Genomic DNA, 22,067 nt, shown 5'->3' on the forward strand with positions numbered 1-22,067 from the left:
TGACAGCAGCGGGAGTCAATGGGGGGCCCTGCTGCTGTCTCAGCCAATGAGGAGGGGCGTTCCGGGCAACTGAGAATAACCCCTTAGGTTCCACAGTGAGTATAACAAGTATGCTTTACTGCATATACAGACTGATTTTACTGTTGTGGGTTTAGTAACACTTTAACTTACAAAGTACAACCCAAGCCTTGTGTTCTTTAACCCTTGGTTAAGACAAAGTAACATTTTTATTATGCTTTCTAATTGAGATTATGTACAGGGCGGGGAAAAAAGTATTTGATCCCCAGTTGATTTTGTACGTTTGCCCACTGACAATGTAATTAATGATCAATCTATAATTTTAATGGTAGGTTTAGTTTAACATTGAGAGACAGAATAACAAAAATATTCAGAAAAAAAATTTCAAAAAAGTTATACATTTTATTTGCATTTTAATGAGTGAAATATTTGATCCCCCATCAATCAGCAATATTTCTGGCTCCCAGGTTTCTTCTATACAGGTGACGAGCTGAGATTAGGGGCACTCACCTAAAAAGGAGTGCTCCTTATCTCAGCTTGTTACCTGTCCACAGAAGCAATCAATCAGATTCCAATCTCTCCACCATGGCCAACACCAAAGAGCTGTCCAAGGATGTCAGGGACAAGATTGTAGATCTACACAAGGCTGGAATGGGCTACAGCCAAGCAGCTTGGTGAGAGAGTGACAACAGTTCATGCGATTATTCGCAAATGGAAAAAACACAAAATAACTGTCAATCTCCCTCGCTCAGGGGCTCCCTGCAAGATCTCACCTCCTGGAGTTTCAATGATCATGAGAATGGTGAGGAATCGGCCCAGAACTATATGGGATAATCTTTTTTAATGATCTCAAGCAGCTGGGACCATAGTCACCAAGAAACAATTGGTAACACAACGCTCTGAAGGACTGAAATCCTGCAGCGCCTGCAAGGTCCCCCTGCTCAAGAAAGCACATGTACAGGCCCATCTGAAGTCTGCTAATGAACATGTGTATGATTCAGAAGGGAACTGGGTGAAAGCGTTGTGGTCAGATGAGACCAAAATCAAACTTTTTCGCCTCAACTCGCCAATTTTGGAGGAGGAGGAATACTGCCTATGGTCCCAAGAACTCCATCTCCACTGTCAAACATGGAGGTGGAAACATTATTCTTTAGGGGTGTTTTTCTGCTAAGGGGACAGGACAACTTCACCGCATCATAGAGACAATGGAAGGGACCATGTACCGTCAAATCTTGGGTGCGAACCCCCTACCCTCAGCCAGGGCATTGAAAATTGGGTCATGGATGGGTATTCCAACTTGATAATGGCCCAAAACACACGGTCATGACAACAAAGGAGTGGCTCAAGAAGAAGCACAATTAAGGTCTTGGAGTGGCTTAGCGAGTCTCAAGACCTTAATCCCATAGAAAATATGTGGAGGGAGCTGAAGGTTTGAGTTACCTTAATAACTTGGACAGTATCTGCAAACAGGAGTGGGACAAAATCCCTCCTGAGATGTGTGCAAACCTGGTGGCCAACTACAAGAAACGTCTGACCTCAAATACTTATTTTCACTCATTAAAATGCAAATCATTTTATAACTTTTTTTGAAATGTACTTTTCTGGATATTTTCGTCCTTCTGTCTCTTACGGTTAAAATAAACCTACCAATAAAATTATATAGACTGATAATTTTTTTGTCAGTGGGCAAACGTACAAAATCAGCAGGGGATGAAATACTTTTTTCCCCTCGCTGTAACAAATGCAGTGCCTTGAAAAAGCATTCATATCCCTTTGAAATTGTCCACATTTTGTCATGTTACAACCAAAAACGTAAATGTATTTTGTGATTTTATGTGCTAGACCATGGGTGCTCAACCTGTGGGCCTCCAGCTGTTGCGGAACTACATGTCCCATCATGCCTCTTCCTTTGGGAGGCATGCTTGTAGCTCTTTAGCAACTTGCAATGCTTCCTGGGACTTGTAGTTTCGCAACAGTTGGAGGGCAACAAGTTTATAATTGTGAAGTGAAAGAAAAATTATAAATATGTGAAAAGTGTTGCGTGTATTTGTATTCAGCCCCCTGAATCAATACTTTGTAGAACCACCTTTTTTGCTGCAATTACAGCTGCAAGTCTTTTTGGGTATGTCTCTACCAGCTTTGCACATCTAGAGGGTGAAATGTTTGTTTGCCCATTCTTCTTTGCAAAATAGTTCAAGCTCTGTCAGATTGAATGGAGAGCGTCTAAACAGCAATTTTCAAGTCTTGCCACAGTTTCTCAACTGGATTTTAGTTTTGGACTTTGACTGAGCCATTCTAACACATGAATATGCTTTGATCTAAATCATTTCATTGTAGCTCTGGCTGTATGTTTGGGGTCCTTTCCTTGCTAGAACATGAACCTCCACTCCAGTCTCAAGTCTTTTGCAGACTCTAACAGATTTTCTTCTAAGATTGCCCTGTATTTGGCTCCATCCATCTTCCCATCAACTCTGACCAGCTTCCCTTTCCCTGCTAAAGAAAAGCATCCCCACAACATGATGCTACCACCACCATGTTTCACGGTGGGGATGGTGTGTTCCACCACACATAGCGTTTTGCTTTTAGGCCATAAAGTTCAATTTTGGTCTCATCTGACCAGATCACCTTCTTCCACATATTTGCTCTGTCCCCGCATGGCTTCTCGCAAACTGCAAATGGGACTTCTTATGACTTTCTTTCAACAATGGCTTCCTTCCTACCACTTTTCCATAATGGCCGGATTTGTGAAGTACACGACTAATAGTTGTCCTGTGGACAGATTCTCCCACCTGAGCTGTGGATCTCTGCAGCTCCTCCAGAGTTATCATGGGCCTCTTGGCTGCTTCTCCGATTATTGCTCTCCTTGCCTGCACTGTCTGTTTAGATGAACGGCCATGTCTTGGTAAGTTTTCAGTTGTGCCATACTCTCTTCATTTTTCAGATGATGGATTGAACAGTACTCCGTGAGATGTTCAAAGCGTGGGATATTTTTTTTATAACCTAACCCTGCTTTACAATTCTCCACAACTTTATCCCTGACCTGTCTGGTGTGTTCCATGGCCTTCATGATGCTGTTTGTTCACTAAGTTTCTCTAACAAACCTCCTGAGGGCTTCACAGAACAGCTATATTTATACTGAGTTTAAATTACACACAGGTGGACTCTATTTACTCATTTGGTGACTTCTGAAGACAATTGGTTCCACTAGATTTTAGTTAGAGGTATCAGAGTAAAGAGGACTGAATACAAATGCATGCCATGCTTTTCACATATTTATTTATTTATAAAAAATGTTGAAAACCATTTATCATTTTCCTTCCACTTCACAATCATGCGCTCCTTTGTGGTGTTCTATCACACAAAATCCCAATAAGGGGCATTTACGTTTTTGATTGCAACATGACAAAATGTGGAAAATTTCAAGGGGTATGAATACTTTTTCAAGGCACTGTATAAACTAGGTGTTATCCCAGTTTCTCTGGAAATTTGTAAATATACAATGGTTACAGTTTTTTTTTAAAAATTGACCAACAGCACTTCCATTTTTGCTGCAATTGGGCAGGTTTTTACAGTGCTGTTAGTTGGACACACTTAAGAAGTTCTGTACAGCATTTTAGCCATAAGGGAATCTTTAGGTTCTGATTATACTATATGGGTTCATCAGTGTATGGTCACATTTTATACTGCTAAACTGAAAGAGTAAGACTCTCCTAGTCTCTTGTAAATCTCTAGTATGACCTAATAAGGGCACTGAGGGTGAATTTTATTGCCATTTATTCTGGGTGTGAAGAGAATTTCTTATCGCTAGCAATGAGATGGTCAGTGGTGAAGTCTGAAGTGAGAGTTCTCTCTGATTTACGGGACTCCAAAGTAAGTTGTGGGGAATGGTATTGCTCAAGTCGGATTCTAGTTTGACCCATGGTTTTAAAGCAGCATTAAACCCAAAAGAGAATATTTATCATATTGCATTTTACCAATTCTTAGACTTGATGGCTTTATTAGGCTTCATGTACATTGGAAGCTCCTCGACAGCTCCTAAACTTGAGTTCTGGAGCTTTTGGCTTTTTTTTTTTTTTTTTTGCCAAAGCTCCTAAACTCCCACTCCATAAAAGTCTGTGTCCATGTACACATAAGCTTTTAGCAGAGTTTACCAGCTGCCGTGTTTAGGTGAGGTTAAACCTCCCTCTCCTGAACGCGAAAGAATTGCGTTAGGATTAGGATTTTGTGGTTTTCCACGGCCGCGGTCAAGAGCTGCCAGTGTACATGAAGCTTTTAGCTTTAATTTTTTTAGGCTTTCTTTCTTCTTTTGTCATCTGGTGATCCAGTCATCAAGTCTGTTTTTGAAAAGCACAAGCTCTCCAGCAGATTGCAACAATTACAGGGATGAGACAAACCTTTTAATGCCGACAGGAGCACTTACATTGGTCAGTTTTTATTTATGAATTCAAAACCCTTATCCCAAAAGAAAAAAAAAAATAAAAAATCACGGTTTGCTGTAAGTGATTAAAAAAGTGTGAGCTGAGTTTGGCTTCAGTGTGTTAGTGTATTTAAATCTGCTAATACATTTAACACTACCCTCCCCCCAGACTGAATGCTGCTGTCTGTTTTGCCTCCTGTGCTCATACATCTAGAGTTGTGTCTCACTAATACAGGAGGTGCATTACTGGCCAGATCAAGAGAAAACGGAGGGAAAAAATCAAAGAAAAGAAAACGAATGCAGCCACCACATCTAATGATTGGTAAGCTGCAATATATTACATTTTTGGGTTTAATACCGCTTTAAAGTGGTAGACATACTTCCACTCAGCAATTCTAGTCAAGACTACTGCTTGATGATAATGTATTAAAATCAAGAAACGCTGAGTTCTATGATGATCTGTACGAGGCGCTCCTCACCATATGCTCCAAGTCTTTTTTGTAAACTGCAATGTATTCAGTAGATCTAACAAATATATCCCTCAAAAGGGAAATGCCTGCAGTCCAAAAAGAAAAGATGGCACTCTTAAAATAAGGTGATTTTCAGTAAATATTTTATAAATGCTGACATATTTCAGTGATCTTCCCTCTCCATCAGGGTTAAAAATTATTGGTGGGGAAAAAATTAGTGGAGGAACTATGGAGACTTTTGTAAGTACTGAGACAAATCGTAGAAAACGAAGCCTGCTAAGAAGTAAGCCCTGAAAGAAGTATTAAACCCAAAAACAAACATTGATTATAGTGCAGCTTACCAATTCTTAGATGTAGTGGCTGTATTAGTTTCCTCTTTTCAGGCTTCCTTTCTTTTATTTTCACCTGGTCATACTATCGGTCTTTTTTTTTTTTTTTTTTCGTTTTGCAACGGAACAAGCTGTCCTGCAAATATCTGTTAGAGGATTGAGACAAACCATTAAAATGGTTGTAAACCCGGAAAAAAAAAAAAAAAAAAAAACCCCTGTAAGACAAAGGTTTGTATCGCATACTAGCTCATTATGAAATACTCACCTTAGATCAAAGCTGTTGCAGCGGCCCCGAACACCACTGTTACCAGTGTTCCGGGTTTGTGGGCTTCAGCGCTGTGATTGGCCTGAGCCGCAATGACGTCACTCATGCGCGCGGGAGCCGCTGGTCACAGCACGCTGCTGAAGAAGCGGCACGAGCGAACCGCTTCTTCAGTGCACATGCGCCAATGACGAGGTTTTGGAGATATTTACAGTACCTACAGGTAAGCCTTATTTTAGGCTTACCCATAGGTACAAGTGGTGTAACAGGGTTTACAACCTCTATAACCACTGAGTGTTTACAGTGATGAGCTTGTATTTAATAATGCAAAACGCTTAACCAAGAAGGAAAAACCTGTTACTGTAACGGTTTTAGGCCCCATGCACACATCTCTCCTAGATGCCTTTTTCTTCCGGCAGTAGTGTTTTGGCAGAAAAAAACGCTTTTTGTAAACGCGTGTGACATGTTTCGATGTGCCAAACACTTGGGCATTATTTTCATTGGCCAGAATAATAATTTAAGAAAATGAATTAACTCTCAAGCGCTAAACATGCTTAGTGGTTTACACCCGTCGAGCATTTTTCTGCCAAAATGCCACTGCTCCTGGACGGGTTGGCAGATTTTTTTTTTTTCTGCCTCTAAACTCCTAAACGCATATATGTGTAAGGACACACGGGTTAAAGTAATTATATAGGTAATTAAAAAAAAAATTAAATATCAAACGGCTCTATACTTGCCGCCACTGTGCAATGGAATTGCACAGAATGACCCCCAACCTCATCTTCTCGAGTTCCCTGCCGCCGTTCCTAGCCCCTCTTCTCTGTCCAGTGCCCCTATGGGAAGCCACTTTCCCATGGGGGCACTTATGTGTGCTTGTTCCAGAGCCCTGCTGCTGCATCCATTGACACAGACTCGACCCCACTTTGATTGACAGCAGTGGAAGCCACTGACTCCCAGTGAGACACGGAAGTGAGGGGAGAGAAAAGCTGCAGACATGCACAGCACTTGATCTTGATGAGGGCTCAGGTAAGTAAAAGCGGGTGGGGGTGAAGTACCAAAACCAATGCCTAAACATTCTTTACCTCAAAGCGAATGTAAAGATGTAAAAAACAAAAACAAACCTGTTTATACTGACCTGCTCTGTGCAGTGGAACTGCACAGAGCGGCTGCGAACCTCCTCGCTCCTGGCTGCTCCTCTCTATTCAGTGCCCCCACATGAGTGATCAATCCCAAGCCCTGCTGCTAGATCCATTGACACAGACAGTGGGACTCAGCCCCTCCTCCTGCTCCCTCGTCACTAGCTTTGATTGACAGCACTGGGATCCAATGGCTCCCGGTGCCCCAGCAAAGCCACAAGACCCGGAAGTGAGAGGAGAGAAAAGCTGCAGACATGCACGGTGCTGGATTGAATGAGGGCTCAGGTAAGAAAAAAGGGGGGGGGGGATGCTGACATGTAAACATTCCTTGCTTTAAGGTAAAAAATGTTTCTGCTTTAGAACCACTTTAATAATACTGGACAGTGCAAAATCTGGTGCAGCTCTGCATAGAAACCAATCGGCTTCCAGTTTTTTTGTTTTTTTTTTTGTCAAAGCTTAATTGAACAAGCTGCAGTTAGAAACTGGTTACCATGCACAGCTGTACCAAATTCTGCACTCTCCAGTTTTAGTAAATCAACCACATAAGCTAACATGCAGGGGGGTTTAGAGGCAGAAAAAAAAAGTCACGCCCCTAACGGCAGCAATAAAAATGTCCAGTGTGCACAAAGCCTTAGAAGTGTTAAATGAAGTTTGGCTTCAGTCGGTGCATCCTACATCTGCCAGTACATCTAACACCACCCTTTCCATAGATTAAAAATGCTGCTGTCCAAAGGTTTCTCTGTTGCTCCTTCATCTACAATGTAGGAACCCTAATACAGTGTGAGGCGTGTTATTGGCCGGATCATCAGGTGATCACAAAGGGGGAGGCCAAATACATAAAACGAATGCATTCACCACATCTAATGATCGGTAAGATGCAAAATAATCAAGTTTTGGTTTAAGATTTATTTGAATGCTCTATAGCCTTTTTACTGAAATTTTATGTTTAAAACAGATATGCAAAAATTTACTCTTCTGGTATTGGCATAGGAAAATTATATTGTCTTTGTCATTTTGTAAGTTTCTGGTGTATGTTTCTGCATCGAGTCACCTGATTTTTTTGCCTTTTTTTTGTTTGTTTTGTTTTTTTGTTTTTTCAGTAAATGAGCTAATTCTGAAACAAAAGCAGAGGTTTGATGACAAACGCCTAAAGCTGGACCCATCGGTAAGCTCTCCTAGTTAAGACAACTGTGCAAATAACTAATATGTTTACAAAATGCCATCATGTGGTTATGGCTTATTTGATCTGCATATCAGCATGGGCTAATAGTCCTTCAGCTGTGTACTTCATTCCTAACGAGCGCTACTTTCTAGTGGAAAGAATATTTAACAGACCTGTGTGAGACAAGCTGCAATCTATTATCTTTTTGATTTGTTACGTCCTCTCCTGAATCATACTCTGGATGAGGATTTTGTTTATCAATGTCCTCCATTTCTGAGAAAAACCTTGCAGGGTGTTGGAACATTTCCCCAGGTGTGTAGAATCTTGGTGGTAACTTAACCTAAAAGACTTGATAGTTGGGTCAGTCAGATACTGAAGTCATTTTTTAAAATACACTGTGCACTCAGTTGGGCAGTTCATATCTAGAATAGGCATAAAAAATTCTGTGTTGGCTTCAGCTATTCACATTGAGAACTATGCAGGTGTGTATTGTCACAAATTGGGTATTTTAGAATCAATTACTGCAAGGGGATGTTTTATAGTGGCTGTCATCGTAAAAAAAAAAAGAAAGTCAAGACGGTTCATTTGTCACGCAAATTAGCAACACAGTTAGTTGCAAATCAGGTTGTGTCTTCACAGCAAAGACTCTGCAACAGGTTTACAGATTTAGTGTCTATCTTCTTGGGCAGCCAAATGTGACAGTTTGCATAGATCAGAGACAGATAGATAATTGCTGTAAGTGGTTCTAAAAGCCAAAGTTTTTTATGCATGAAGGTAAAAAACCTTCTCTGTGCATTGCGATCCAGTGGTGTGCACAAGAGCCTCGGCTCTCTAGGGACTTTCCCTCATTGGCTGAGGCAGCAGAGGAGAGAGAGGGAGTGAGGCCAAACCATGCCTTTGTGTGTGAATGGACACCCAGGGCAGCGGCTTGGGAGCGAGCCTGCTTCGGTGCCCCCATAGCAAGCTGCTTGCTGTGGGGGCACTCGGCAGAAGGGAGGAGCCAGGAGCACCGGCGGGGGACCCGAGAAGAGCAGGATCAGGGCTGCTCTGTGCAAAACCACTGCTCAGAAGCAGGCAAGTATAACATGTTTGTTATTTTAAAAAGAAATTTAAAAAAAATGCCTTTAATATCGCTTGAGGGCGAGACAGATGTTCACTCTAAACAGACTTGCAATAAAGTGGTCAGGGTCATGTTTCAGTAGCAGCCAAAGGTGGAATTTTATGCCTGTAACCTTGTAATCTGTCTCATGATGCTGCTCACTGTCCCTGTTTAGCATTGTGCTGCCATGCGACAGAATTAATATCCCCCAGTGTTCTTTTGCCCAATCCTTTATAAACAAAAATCAGTCTAAATTTGTCGCAAGCCAGGTAACTCAATCTAAACATGTAATATTAAAAAAAAAAAAAAGAAGGGTAAAAAATGCACAATAAATCGGTTAGTAACTCCAGATATTTAGGCAGCTCAATATTTACACAGGTCTCATTGTCCTCACTCCTCCCCACTTCCTGGGCCTCTTTCTTTTATTTGATGACCAGCTTCATTGACAAAAAGGGACAATAGAGAGATGGAGGGCAAACCCAAGTTCCCCAAGAAAAGATTACAGTATAACATATATATTTTGTATCCTATTCATAAAGTACAGGATGCAGGTTGGATGTTCATAGGTCCTGGGTTATAGGTGGCTACCTTCAGGTGAGTGGACACTTGCAAAGCTTTTGGACATGCCTCGCTTGGGTGTACCCCTTTAACCCTACTCCTGTGAGACTTCTATTTTTTTGCCAGTGTTCTCTAAGTGATGGACCTCTTATTCATTATGAAGAAATGTGCTTACTAGTTCTTATTTACCTCAGATTCTTCAATCAACTCTTAAAAGCCTTCTACTATAAAAATAGAAGCAATGTGTCTGGATCGGTGCAACCTCAGTTATACGTGAAAAATTGTACCTGGACACCATACTATGGGAACTGCCTGCAATGTTGCTTCGGTCACCTAATCCTGTGTGGGAGCTAACCTCAGCACTGAGTGCAATGTGTGTTGTTCGCTTCAGGGTGCTATACAGGTTCAGGCCTGTGGTACATTTCCTATGCTTCCCAGACCCTGAAAACCCCTCTAAGGGTATGCCCACCGTGACGGGTGTAGTCTGAACCCTTTCAGGGGCCTGTGACATGCAAAGATAAAACAGGTTTGTTCTGTTATTGGACTGTTACTGGTAACCCTGTAGCAAGTATGAGGCTTGTAGCCTAAGTTTTTAGACAAAAAGGAAAAAGAAGCCTGCTGCACAAGGGGCATGACTTACTATAATATGATGTGTCCCTTATGCTGCTGACTTGAGTGCCTGACTATGACTGCCCTTTTTGACCTTACATTTCTGTGTTGATGCCCTTTAAGAAGTCATGAACCAGATTTCCCAGAATGGCTTACGTTGCTGTCCATATGTGCAGCATTTTATGGCAGAAAGCCTGGTCACCTGAAGCTGCTTGTAAATGACTCCTCTCTTTGTATGCTCTTTGATGGAGGGTGTCTCTTTGGTAATGTCTCAGGAGGAAAGGTCCTCCCACAGCTTAAAGCTCCAAACTTCCCCCTCTTCAGGGGCTTGAACTTCCTCAAAGCACAAAGCCTTTCCATAGGCTTCATCTTCAAATTTAAAATGCAGCCCTTCCTTTTGGTGCAAGACTTGCAACACAAAGCACACAAAGCCTACCCCAAAGCCTCCTTCACAATGAAAGGGCAACCTCATCCCTAAGAGTGGTGGATGTCAGATTTGCAGAACAATCTCTTGTTCAGTTACACTGAAGAACAGATTCAAAGGATTCTGTTCAAACCTCTTTGCAGTACCAAAATACAACAGAGAGGTGGAACCTGTCCTATCCTGGAGATAAAATCCCTAAACTAATTTTGAGTTCACAAGTTTTGCATGGAACCTCCAAGGTCAGGGAGAAGTTTTGACATCAGATGTTCAAGATGACTGCCTCCATATTTCCATTTACCTACCTCAGAAGAGCTTTCTGCACTTTGCTGTAGGGGACAATTTGTCACACTGCCATTTGGCTTACCCTTTGCACCATATAATGTGAATGGTGTCCATGGAACTACCAGAGCATCTATTGCTAGAGAAAGAGGAACCTTGGTCCAGGTCACACATGGGTAATTTGTAATTAAACCTGGAGGCTAATATGCCCACATCTAAAGTACTTGGTTCTGACATAGGAGATTGAAGGTGTTGGGATGAAGAGCCCATTCCCCTTGGTTCAGGTGGTGACCACTGATTAAATCTGCCCTCCAATTGCCCCCTACCCGGATGTGAACAGCAAAGATTGCTGGACAATGGTATACCACTCAGGAGATTATCAGACCTACTGCCTTCAAGGGACTTTGAGTTGGGTCCTTGACCCCTGTCCATTCTTTTAGGTACGTTGGCACGGTTCTGTTTGCCTTGTTTTTGCCCAACCTTCTCATTCATTGCTTGGGGATGCCCCAGGGTCTGTGAGCATCCATTCTTTGTCCTGAACTGTAAGAATAATATGAAAGGTATTTTAACTTGCCTGTAAATTCCATATTTTGTACTATAGTACAGGACACCATCCCTCTGTTCACGTGGTACTGTGCATTGCTTGGTTACAAAGGACTCATGGAGTGGGGAAGGGTTGTTCAGTGTTGCCCACTGTTGTCCTCTGCCTTTGCTTCTGGACCTCCCCTGCGACTGGACCCTGAAGAACTGGACATTCAGACTGGATTGAACCCCAGGCACTAGGATTCACATAAGAGCTTTCTGAACTGGTTCTGGGTATGTTGGCTGTGGAGTGCTTCCCATGAGTAGAGCCACTGGTTTTGCTGTAGGGCTGTGTCTGATTACTAACTTTTGTGAGTAGTCCATTTGGACCTGGCAGTGGGCGCTGCCCCTTTTTTTATTGCTGAGCAGAAAACCTCTTCCTCCTTTTCTCCACCAGCTTGCCACGCATGCTCTTTGCTCTTTCCTGCCAAGACAGTGTAGAGGAATTTCTGCGCTGCTGCTTCTCCTACAAAGGTTACTTAGAACTTTTATCTCTGATCTGATCTTAGTTTCCCTCTCTGCAGTGACACTTTGTAAAATCTGGCCACTCAACGTTCTGGTCTAGGGCATTTCTGCCAGCTGCCCAGATTTCATGATTACTCAAGGCCTTTCCTGTCACTTTGAGCCTACTTACTGAACCAGCCCTCTGGTCTTCTCCAATTTTACCAGGTAAATGCTCCTGTATCACTCAATGGACAAGAGATAAAAAAAAAAAAAAATTCATTTTATTCCCTCTAAATTCCTGTTCTCATAGTTTTGGTTGAAAAAAGTCCATCTAGTTCAACCGATAACATATCTCTCTCTTCTTTCTTTAGATGCATATTCTTGGTACTGCTTTGCTACTAGCATAATTATAACATGAGAAGTTTTACTTAGGGCTGACCTACATTTTACTTGTCTCCTGTTTCTCCCCCTGCATCTGCACTGCCTACCCAGTTGGTCCTACCCAGACAGTAGGAAATGGAGTTGTCAACTTTTCATTGCTGACAACATCTGATGTTGCTTGGCGTTTATAAAATCATGTTCTACTATTTGGCTCTTTCCCTTTACTTAATGGTTCGTGTCAAGTTTTTGAATAGTAAAACTGTGTGTACTGAGCATATCCTGCGTTACATGCTCAGGAAATACTTCAGTGGTGCATATAGTTTTTCTTGGCTGAGTAATGCAGAGCATTTTGTGTCTTTTTTTTTTTTTTCTCCCCGTTTTTTAAACTTCTTAACCTAATCGTTACTCTGACAATTAACATGGCCTACATTCAAAAATATTTAATTTTGTATACTAAATTAGATGCAATCAAATCAGTTGGGTCCATATATATTTGGACACAGGCACAATTTAACTTTTTTTTTTTTTTTTTTTTCAGGTATTTACCAAAACCTATTCAAGCTATAGTTATATAATGGATATGGGCTGAAAGTGCACACTCTCAGGTTTAATGTGAGGGTATGTACATCCAAATCACAGGAAGGGTTTAGGAATTGCAGCTCCTAAGAATAACCATCCCCTTTTTTTCAAGGGACCAAAAGTAATTGGACAATTGAATCAAAAGCTGTTTCATGTCCAGGTGTGGGCTACTGCTTTGTTATTTCTTCATCAATTAAGCAGGTAAAAGGTCTGGAGTTGATTCTAAGTGTGGTATTTGCATTTAGAATCTATTGCTGTGACCCTACATCATGCGTTCCAAGGAGCTGTCCATGCAAGTGAAACAGGCCACATTGTAAAGCTTCAAAAACAAATCCATCCATGAAATAGCAGCAACATTAGGAGTGACCAAATCAACAGTTTGGTACATTCTGAGGAAAGAAGAATGCACTGGTGAGGCCAGCAACATAAAAAGGCCTGGACGTCCATGGAAGACAACAGTGGTGAATAATCGCAGGATCCCTCCCTATGGTAAAGAAAAACCCATTCACAAAATCCAGGCAAGTGAAGGACACTCTCCAGGAGGTGGGAGTATCATTGTTAAAGTCTACAATCAAGAGAAGACTTCACGTGAGCAAATAGAGAGGGTTCACTACAAGGTGCAAACCATTCATAAGCCTGAAGAATAGAAAAGCCAGATTAGACTTTGCCAAAAAACATCTAAAAAAGCCAGACAAGTTCTGGAAAAGCATTCTTTGGATAGATGAAACTAAGATTAATCTGTACCAGAATGGCCAGAAGAAAGTGTGGAAAAGGCTTGGAACAGCTCATGAGCCAAAGCACACAACGTCATCTGTAAACATGGTGGAGGCAGTGTGATGGCATGGGCATGCATGACTTCCAGTGGCACTGGGTCATTGGTGTTTTATTGATGTGACAGAAACAGCCGGATTAATTCTCCAGTATTTAGAGAGATACACTGTCAGTCAAGATTCAGTCAAATGCAGCAGATTTGATTGGATGGCGCTTCACAGTACAGATGGACAATGTTCCCCAAAACACCCTGCAAAAGCAACCCAGGAGCTTTTGAAGGAAAAGAAGTGTAAAATTCTGCAATGGCCCAGTCAATCACCTGATCTCAACCCGATTGAGCATGCATTTCACTTGCTTAAGGCACAACTAAAGGCAGAAAGATCCACAAACAACTGAAGACAGCTACAGTTAGAGCCTAACAAAGCATCAGAAAGGAGGAAACCCGGGCTTTGGTAATGTCCATGGGCTTTACTGGCTGCAGTCATTGCCAGTAAAGGATTCTCAACAAAATATTAAAAATGAACATTTTATTTATGTTTCTATTCATTTGTTCAATTACATTTGAGCCCCTGAAAATGAGCGGACTGTGTATAAAAATGGTTGCAGTTCCTAAAATTTGTACTTTATATTTACGTTCAACCCCTTGAATTAAAGCTGAAAGTCTGCACTTCAAATTCATTTGGATTGTTTCATTTTAATTTTATTCTGGTGGCATACAGAGCCAAAAGTATGAAAATTGTGCCTGTGTCCAAATATATATGGACCAAACGTGTATGTTGTATAGTTGGTTATTCAGGTTGAAAAAGACACTAGTGCCATCTACTTCCACGAATAAAAATAAATACACACACACACAAAGAAAAACCTCCATATTAGGGATGCACCAATACCATTTTTTTACATAGAGTACGAGTACCGATACTTTTTTTTTTTTTCTTCTTCTTTTTTAGTACTTGCCAATACCAATTACCGATACTTACCGCAAATGTTTTGTTTTCACTGCAGCTGTCAGCAATGGTACAAAGCATTGAAAAGTTATTTACAAATGAAATTGATCCTTTTGTTTTTTTTTTTTTTAAATTTTGCGCTTTTTCAATGTGAAATGTGTAAATATATGTTAATATATATGTGTGTAAAAATATTCACTAAGGCCCCTTTCACACGAGCCGGACTCCGCTTCCACGGAGTCCGCCTCGGTCCGCCGGCTCAGCAGGAGATCTCTCCCTTGATCTCCGCTAAACCGGCGGATGACAGGTCCCTCTTTGCTCACTGAGCGGGGAGGGGCTTGTCAGGCGCCGCTGCCGCCTATGGAGGGATCGGATAAAAACTGACAGCATGTCCGTTTTCATCAGATTTCATCCGATAGCGACGGACCTGGACATAGGGCCATCCGTCTGCTTTTAGCGGATCGGACCGTGTCAGTGTCAGATGTCAGCGGAAATGTCTCCGCTGACATCCGTCGCTCCATAGGCTAACATGGAGCGCCCGTTCAGGTCCGCCGTCAAAACCGACAGGCAGACCTGAACGGTCTGATCGTGTGAAAGGGGCCTAACAAAGCAAACAAAAAAAGGTTTTAATTGTTTATCGTTTATAAAATAGACGTAAACAAAAAAAAGCAGGAAAATAATAATTAAATGGAGGAAATTAAGGAGTTAATTAAGGCTGATTAGAGTAAATTAAGGGTTAAAAAGGGGTTAAACAGAGGAATATTTGTTCATCCCTTTGATCTGCAGATGAAGAAACTTTACACGAGTACCGATACTTGTGCAAATACTCGGTATCGGCACAGATACTAGTATCCGTGCAACCCTACTGCATATACACAATCCTATACCCACTGTGTGTGTGTGTGTGTGTGTGGTGTTATTACCTCAAAGTATTCGTATCCATCTATATGTTGTACATTTTGGGGATGCATCCAGCTCTTTATTTAAAAAAAATATATAAAAAATACTGAGCTGGTTAAGACCAGTTCTTGAGGAAGGCTAGTCCACATTTTCACAGCTCTTAAGCATCAAAGCATTTCCGCATGTAAGCAAATGGCTCTTAATGCATCTGCCCAGTGAGAATGGAGAGCAAAAAGAGCTGCTGCTCTCATGCACCTCGCTGATCATGATGATTTTCAGAAAAAGCACAAAAACTGTGGGAGATAATACAAGTCTATGGGAAAATCCCGTTAACCCGCATAAAACTGGGGATACACCACGCTGCGGCCAAATCGCAGTGAATTATTGTGAAGCCATCCTCGGGTTGTATATGCTAATATTCATTTTCTTCTTTTCCCAGAATGGTCATCGGTGGCAGATCTTCCAGGATCTGTTGGCAACTGATCAGGATAACCTGGACCTTGCCAATGTGAATCTGATGCTTCAACTTCTGGTACAGAAGAAGAGGCAGCTTGAAGCTGTAAGTATACGAGACATGTCCACCCCTTAGAACATATATCCTAAATATTTTTAAGCAATCTTGATAAAACCAGTCGCAAACAGCGTTGTCAGCTTGAGCGCTATGTTGCCATGTAACAATAGATAGTGTGCCATTAATAAAATGTATGCTTTGCATTTGGAGAACTGACGACTGATGTGTTTTCTGTTTTGTTATAAGAAGGTGCTGTTGGACTCCTCCTACAGCAATGATCCTCAAACTTTCTAAACAAAGGGTGCTGGACTTGGTCATTTTGAGAAGGAATTGCCCCAGCATCAGTAGTCAGAAAAGTAAACAATGCCCAGGCTCTGTGATTAGTGGAAGTAACAAATTCTCCAGATTTGGTGGGCAGTGAGAGTAAAAAAAAAAAAAAAAACAATTTAAAGGATGAGTTCACCTTTTTACAAAAAATAAATAAATGCACATCTTTTTGCAGGTAAAAAAAATTTACATTTATTACTTTTTGTAGTAGGATCCTGTAAAGCATTGCGTTAGCGATCAGCAGATCGCTGATGCCATGCAGGTCGCCTGCACACTGTCAGTGTATCTGCTTGTCCATACTCGCTGACAGAGACTCAATGAACTACCACAGCACCGTGGTAGTTCATTGAGAACTACAAGCCGACAGCTGCAAAGGATGTCGGGGCTTGTAGTTCATACAATATATATATATATATATATATATATATATATATATATATATATATATATATATATATATATATATATATATATATATATATATATATATATATATATATATATATACATACATACATACATACATACATACATACATACATACATACATACATACATACACACACTGGCCTGGGGGATTTTCAAACAGTGACAGCTCATATGGGGAACTTCTCCCTGTACTGCTGCCACAGGGAGAAGGGGGGGGGGGGGGACGCAGCGGCTGCAGCAGCACTAGGAACATCTTAAAATCATGTGGAACATGTTACATGTTCCCAAAGGTGAACTTCTTTAACGTGTATCGTTACAGGGAGGATGGATATTGCTTTACCATTGGTGTCGGCGGTAGGAATAATCCTAGATTTCTAATTTATTTTTTGTAAATGTAAGCTTGACCAGCTCTTGTGGTTTTCTATACTTCACTAGCTGTAAGCTGGGTTTAGTTGGCATTTATTGGACTTGGGTAGATGTTGTTCTCCATATAAGAGTCATATGAAAATATGTTCTGCAGTGCTGTCTTCTGGTAGAAGGTAGTGGTCCCCCTGTTTCTCCCTCTTGGCAATCCCTCCCAGGCTAGCGAAGACACAGTCTTGTGGAATTGATAAAGAGTCTTTCTGTCCCGGTTGCATGCTGTGCCAGTAACAGAACCTCCTTCTACAGCACATATTGTTCAGCTCTGCTGCCAGGACAGCCATAAAAATATTTGGCCAATTATCACAGCAGCAAAAGGGAAAATATAATCTTCAGATTAAATTTAGCTCCAGAAAGTAAGGGGCTGAAGACAGCCTAACATTTTGTCTACTAGAGCCTGGCACGAGAGGAATGTCGGCAGTCTGCATCGGGTGGGTAAATTTAGGAATGATCGCGAACTAGGGATGTGCCTATACTCCTGTTCACAGTTGGCTCGCTCTGTCTGTGTTGATGTAACTTATGTCCAAACCTGATAACGGGCATAAGATTGCACAGATCCTTGGCAGGCCACTCTGCAGCTGTGGATTCACTTCTCCCAAGTGTTAGTTTTTATTATTGTTAGTATTGTCATTAATTTTTATTTAGGTGAAAACATGAACCCTTACTTGTTCATAGTTTCTGCAGAACAGCACAAAGTTTATTCAGTACGTTAGAGCAAAATACAATGAGGGTGTACATACTGCCATATCCTAAAGCAACCATAGATTATCTCCAAACGGATATGCTTTAATGAATCTGAGATCTGGTTGGCTGCTGTTGGCATAAAGAATGAGTAAACCATAAAACTAGCCAACTGAATATATGTTAATTCCGTGTTGATATTTTAGTTGAGGAAACTGGTGCACAATGGAAAATTATTGCTGTTTGGACCTAGTAACTACTCATGTTCTTAGTGGTTGTTCCTTTCTATATACTGTACAATAGAACTTTCTTTTGCTAAACACTAAGGCTGGGTTCACACTGGTCCGACAAATGCTCCGACTTTGGGAGCTCATGTCGCATGACGTATGAAAATCAATATTTCCCTATGAGAGCCGTCTTAACTGGTCTGACACAAGTTGGTCCGACTTTGAAAATGCTCCCTGCACTACTTTGGTCCGACTTTGATCCTACTTCAGCCCATTGAATATCATTGAAGTCGGATCAAGGTAGGATCCTTGTCCTAACCATCCGACTTTTGACATCAGACATGGTGATTAAAGCAGCAGTAAAAGAAGTTCATCTCACACTGGGATTGTTTTGATTGGTCAAAGGACAAGTCAGACTATCACAAAGTTGGATCAAAGTAGTATCCTGTTCATTCAAGTCGGATGGATGTAGGACCAATGTAGGACCGATGTAGGACTGATGTCGCAGAGCAAAGTAGGATGAAAGTTGTATGACTGTCGTGTAGTATCAGTGTGAACCCAGTCTAAGGCTGGGTTCACACTGGTGCGACATGACAGCCGTCCTACTTTGGATCCGACTTTGCCCTGCGACATGAAGCCGGCATGTGTCCGACTTTCAATGAACGGGGATCCGACTTGGATCCCCGCCAATGCCCGGCACTGTGTTTGGTATGAATCTTTAGGGGGAACTCCGCGCCAAATTTTAAATAAAAAACCGGCATGGGTTCCCCCTCCAGGAGCATACCTGGCCCTTGGGTCTGGTATGGACCTTGAGGGGAACCCCCTACGCCGATAAAAACGGCGTGGGGGTGCCCCCCAATCCATACCAGACCCTTATCCGAGCACGCAGCCCGGCCGGACAGGAATGGGGGTGGGGACGAGCGAGCGCCCCCCCCCCCCCCTCCTGAACCGTACCAGGCCGCATGCCCTCAACATGGGGGGTTGGTGCCTTGGGGGAGGGGGCGCGCTGCGGCCCCCCACCCCAAAGCACCTTGTCCCCATGTTGATGAGGACAAGGGCCTCTTCCCGACAACCCTGGCCGTTGGTTGTCGGGGTCTGCGGGCGGAGGGCTTATCGGAATCCAGGAGCCCCCTTTAATAAGGGGGCCCCCAGATCCCGGCCCCCCACCCTATGTGAATGAGTATGGGGTACATGGTACCCCTACCCATTCACCTAGGGAAGTGTCAATAAAAAAAACCACAGTACACAGGTTTCAAAATTAATTTATTGGGCAGCTCCGGTATCTTCTTCCGACTTCTCCCGGTGTTCCGCCTCTTCTCCCGGGCCCCGCCGCTATCTTCTTCCAGCTCTATTGCCAGCGAGGGGCCCGGTCTGCTGCCGCTGTCTTCTCGCCGCTGTCTCGCCGCTTCTTCTCTTCATCTCTTCTTCCGATGTTGACACGACGCTCTCCCCGGCTGGAATGCTCTCTGCGCGCTCTGCTCTGACTTATATAGGCGGTGACCCCGCCCCCTTATGCCGTCACAGTCTCTGGGCATGCTGGGACTGTGACGTTTTAGGGGGCGTGGTCATCACCCGATGACCACGCCCCCTTATGCCGTCACAGTCCCAGCATGCCCAGAGACTGACGGCATAAGGGGGCGGGGTCACCGCCTATATAAGTCAGAGCAGAGCGCACAGAGAGCATTCCAGCCGGGGAGAGCGTCGTGTCAACATCGGAAGAAGAGATGAAGAGAAGAAGCTGCGAGACAGCGGCGAGACAGCGGCGAGAAGACAGCGGCAGCAGACCGGGCCCCTCGCTGGCAATAGAGCTGGAAGAAGATAGCGGCGGGGCCCGGGAGAAGAGGCGGAACACCGGGAGAAGTCGGAAGAAGATACCGGAGCTGCCCAATAAATTAATTTTGAAACCTGTGTACTGTGGTTTTTTTTTATTGACACTTCCCTAGTGAATGGGTAGGGGTACCATGTACCCCATACTCATTCACATAGGGTGGGGGGCCGGGATCTGGGGGCCCCCTTATTAAAGGGGGCTCCTGGATTCCGATAAGCCCTTCGCCCGCAGACCCCGACAACCAACGGCCAGGGTTGTCGGGAAGAGGCCCTTGTCCTCATCAACATGGGGACAAGGTGCTTTGGGGTGGGGGGCCGCAGCGCGCCCCCTCCCCCAAGGCACCAACCCCCCATGTTGAGGGCATGCGGCCTGGTACGGTTCAGGAGGGGGGGGGGGCGCTCGCTCGTCCCCACCCCCATTCCTGTCCGGCCGGGCTGCGTGCTCGGATAAGGGTCTGGTATGGATTGGGGGGGACCCCCACGCCGTTTTTATCGGCGTATGGGGTTCCCCTCAAGGTCCATACCAGACCCAAGGGCCTGGTATGCTCTTGGAGGGGGAACCCATGCCGGTTTTTTATTTAAAATTTGGCGCGGAGTTCCCCCTAATATCAAACAATGCCGGGCATTGGCGGGGATCCAAGTCGGATCCCCGTTCATTGAAAGTCGGACACATGCCGGCTTTATGTCGCAGGGCAAAGTCGGATCCAAAGTAGGACGGCTGTCGTGTCGCACCAGTGTGAACCCAGCCTCAATCTCTTGTTTGCGAGACCTGGGCTGGGGAAAATTTAGCTTGATTAGTAGCACACTTGATTATTTCCTTTTTGTATTTTTCTCAAATACTTTATATCTGAATGTGGTTTTCTAGAAGGTAAGAAATATTTTCTGAGACTTGTTATCACAATAAGTACGTTTGTCTGGATGAAAAAAGTGTGTAAGTGGTACTATTGGCTAATACAAGAAATAATGTAGCGCTAACGCCAATATAAACTGAAAACAAATATCATGTGCGGTCTTAAATTACAATGCATTAACCCCCTTTGCGCTGCACCGCACACAACACATGCGGTCTCACAGAAGTGTACCTTGGCACGCTCCCAGCACAGAGACAGGGGTCTCACCGAGAACCCCGGGTCTCGTACTAATGACCGGGAACCAGGATTGTCGGTTCGGCATCCCCTGGTCGCTGTGATAGACTCTGATTGGCTATCACAGTGATCAGTCACTGTGAGCCCGCTCCTTGGGTTTCCTTCCTCTGAGTGAAGAGAATGATACATTGTATCTTCCTCTTCTTGCAGGAGAGGAATTGTAAACAACCAAAAAAAAAAATCTAATTCAAAAATAAAGAAAAAAATAACAAGATCAAGGTTGCCAGTGTTATTGTAAGGGCTCATTTACACTTGCTTTGGCTTTAACACACAAAGCGCCTACCGCTTCAACATGCTTTTATTATGTGTTTTTGATGCTTCGATGAAACTTCGGCAAACCTTCTGTGAAGCTTTGTTGAAGCTTGACAGGTGCCGTGTGTGTGTGTGTGTGTGTGTGTGTGTGTGGATATCTCATATCTGCAATTTTTCCAAAACAAAGCGAAGCTAAAGCTGAATTTAAAGCCTTTCAAAAGCCGCTAGTGCTTCAAGGGAGCTTCATGCGAGCATTTTTGTCATAGAGTTCTATGGAGGCTTTGAAGACGCTTTGAAGCACCACTAAAGCGACATGGAGTATAATTTTTGAAGTGAAGCCGAAGCAAAGTAAACGCAAAGTGTTAACAGGATTGTAAGCTAACCATTTTATTTAGTGACATGGGCTTTGGCATTCGGAGAGCTTTAACAAATCCTGTGTGAAGTCTTGTTTTGAAGCAAGTGTAAACTAGCCCTTAGAGTCAAGGTCTGAGTCAAAGGTCACAGTCTGCATATTCTGTGTAGAATTTTAAAAAATGTAGATACTTTTTTTTAATTGGTAGCAGTGTCTGAGTCGATTTGCGTTGTAGGCAGGATAAATAAAATGTAAAACGCACATCATTCTTTTTGGGCTGTACTACCGGTACAAACAACAACTAACATACACATGTTGTATCACTGCAATCGTCAGGAGCAGGAGAATAAATTTTGGGTTGTTCTTTGGTGCTAAATTATGATAATAGCAAGAAATATACAGCTAAATAAATAATAAAAAAAAAATTATATATATATATATATATATATATATATATATATATATATATATATATATATATATATATATATATATATATATATATAATTTACAATTTTGGGCCTGTTTT

The 22,067-nt window shown here is 42.7% G+C and overlaps 1 protein-coding gene across 4 annotated transcripts in view; it reads left to right on the forward strand.

The window, feature by feature from the left end:
• COP1 (COP1 E3 ubiquitin ligase) overlaps window positions 1-22,067 on the forward strand; it is a 333,947-nt gene that overhangs the window by 52,419 nt on the left and 259,461 nt on the right. For 2 of the 4 annotated variants that reach the window (XM_073593409.1, XM_073593408.1), the window contains exons 4-6: window positions 4,650-4,757; window positions 7,733-7,797; window positions 15,807-15,926. In XM_073593409.1, coding sequence (XP_073449510.1) covers window positions 4,650-4,757; window positions 7,733-7,797; window positions 15,807-15,926 — 293 coding nt within the window. The remainder of the gene's footprint in view (window positions 1-4,649; window positions 4,758-7,732; window positions 7,798-15,806; window positions 15,927-22,067) is intronic. The other 2 variants (XM_073593411.1, XM_073593412.1) reach the window with 2 other exon arrangements.

Source organism: Aquarana catesbeiana, linkage group LG07 (genome assembly GCF_042186555.1).
Source record: "Aquarana catesbeiana isolate 2022-GZ linkage group LG07, ASM4218655v1, whole genome shotgun sequence".
Classification (NCBI taxonomy): Eukaryota; Metazoa; Chordata; class Amphibia; order Anura; family Ranidae; genus Aquarana; species Aquarana catesbeiana.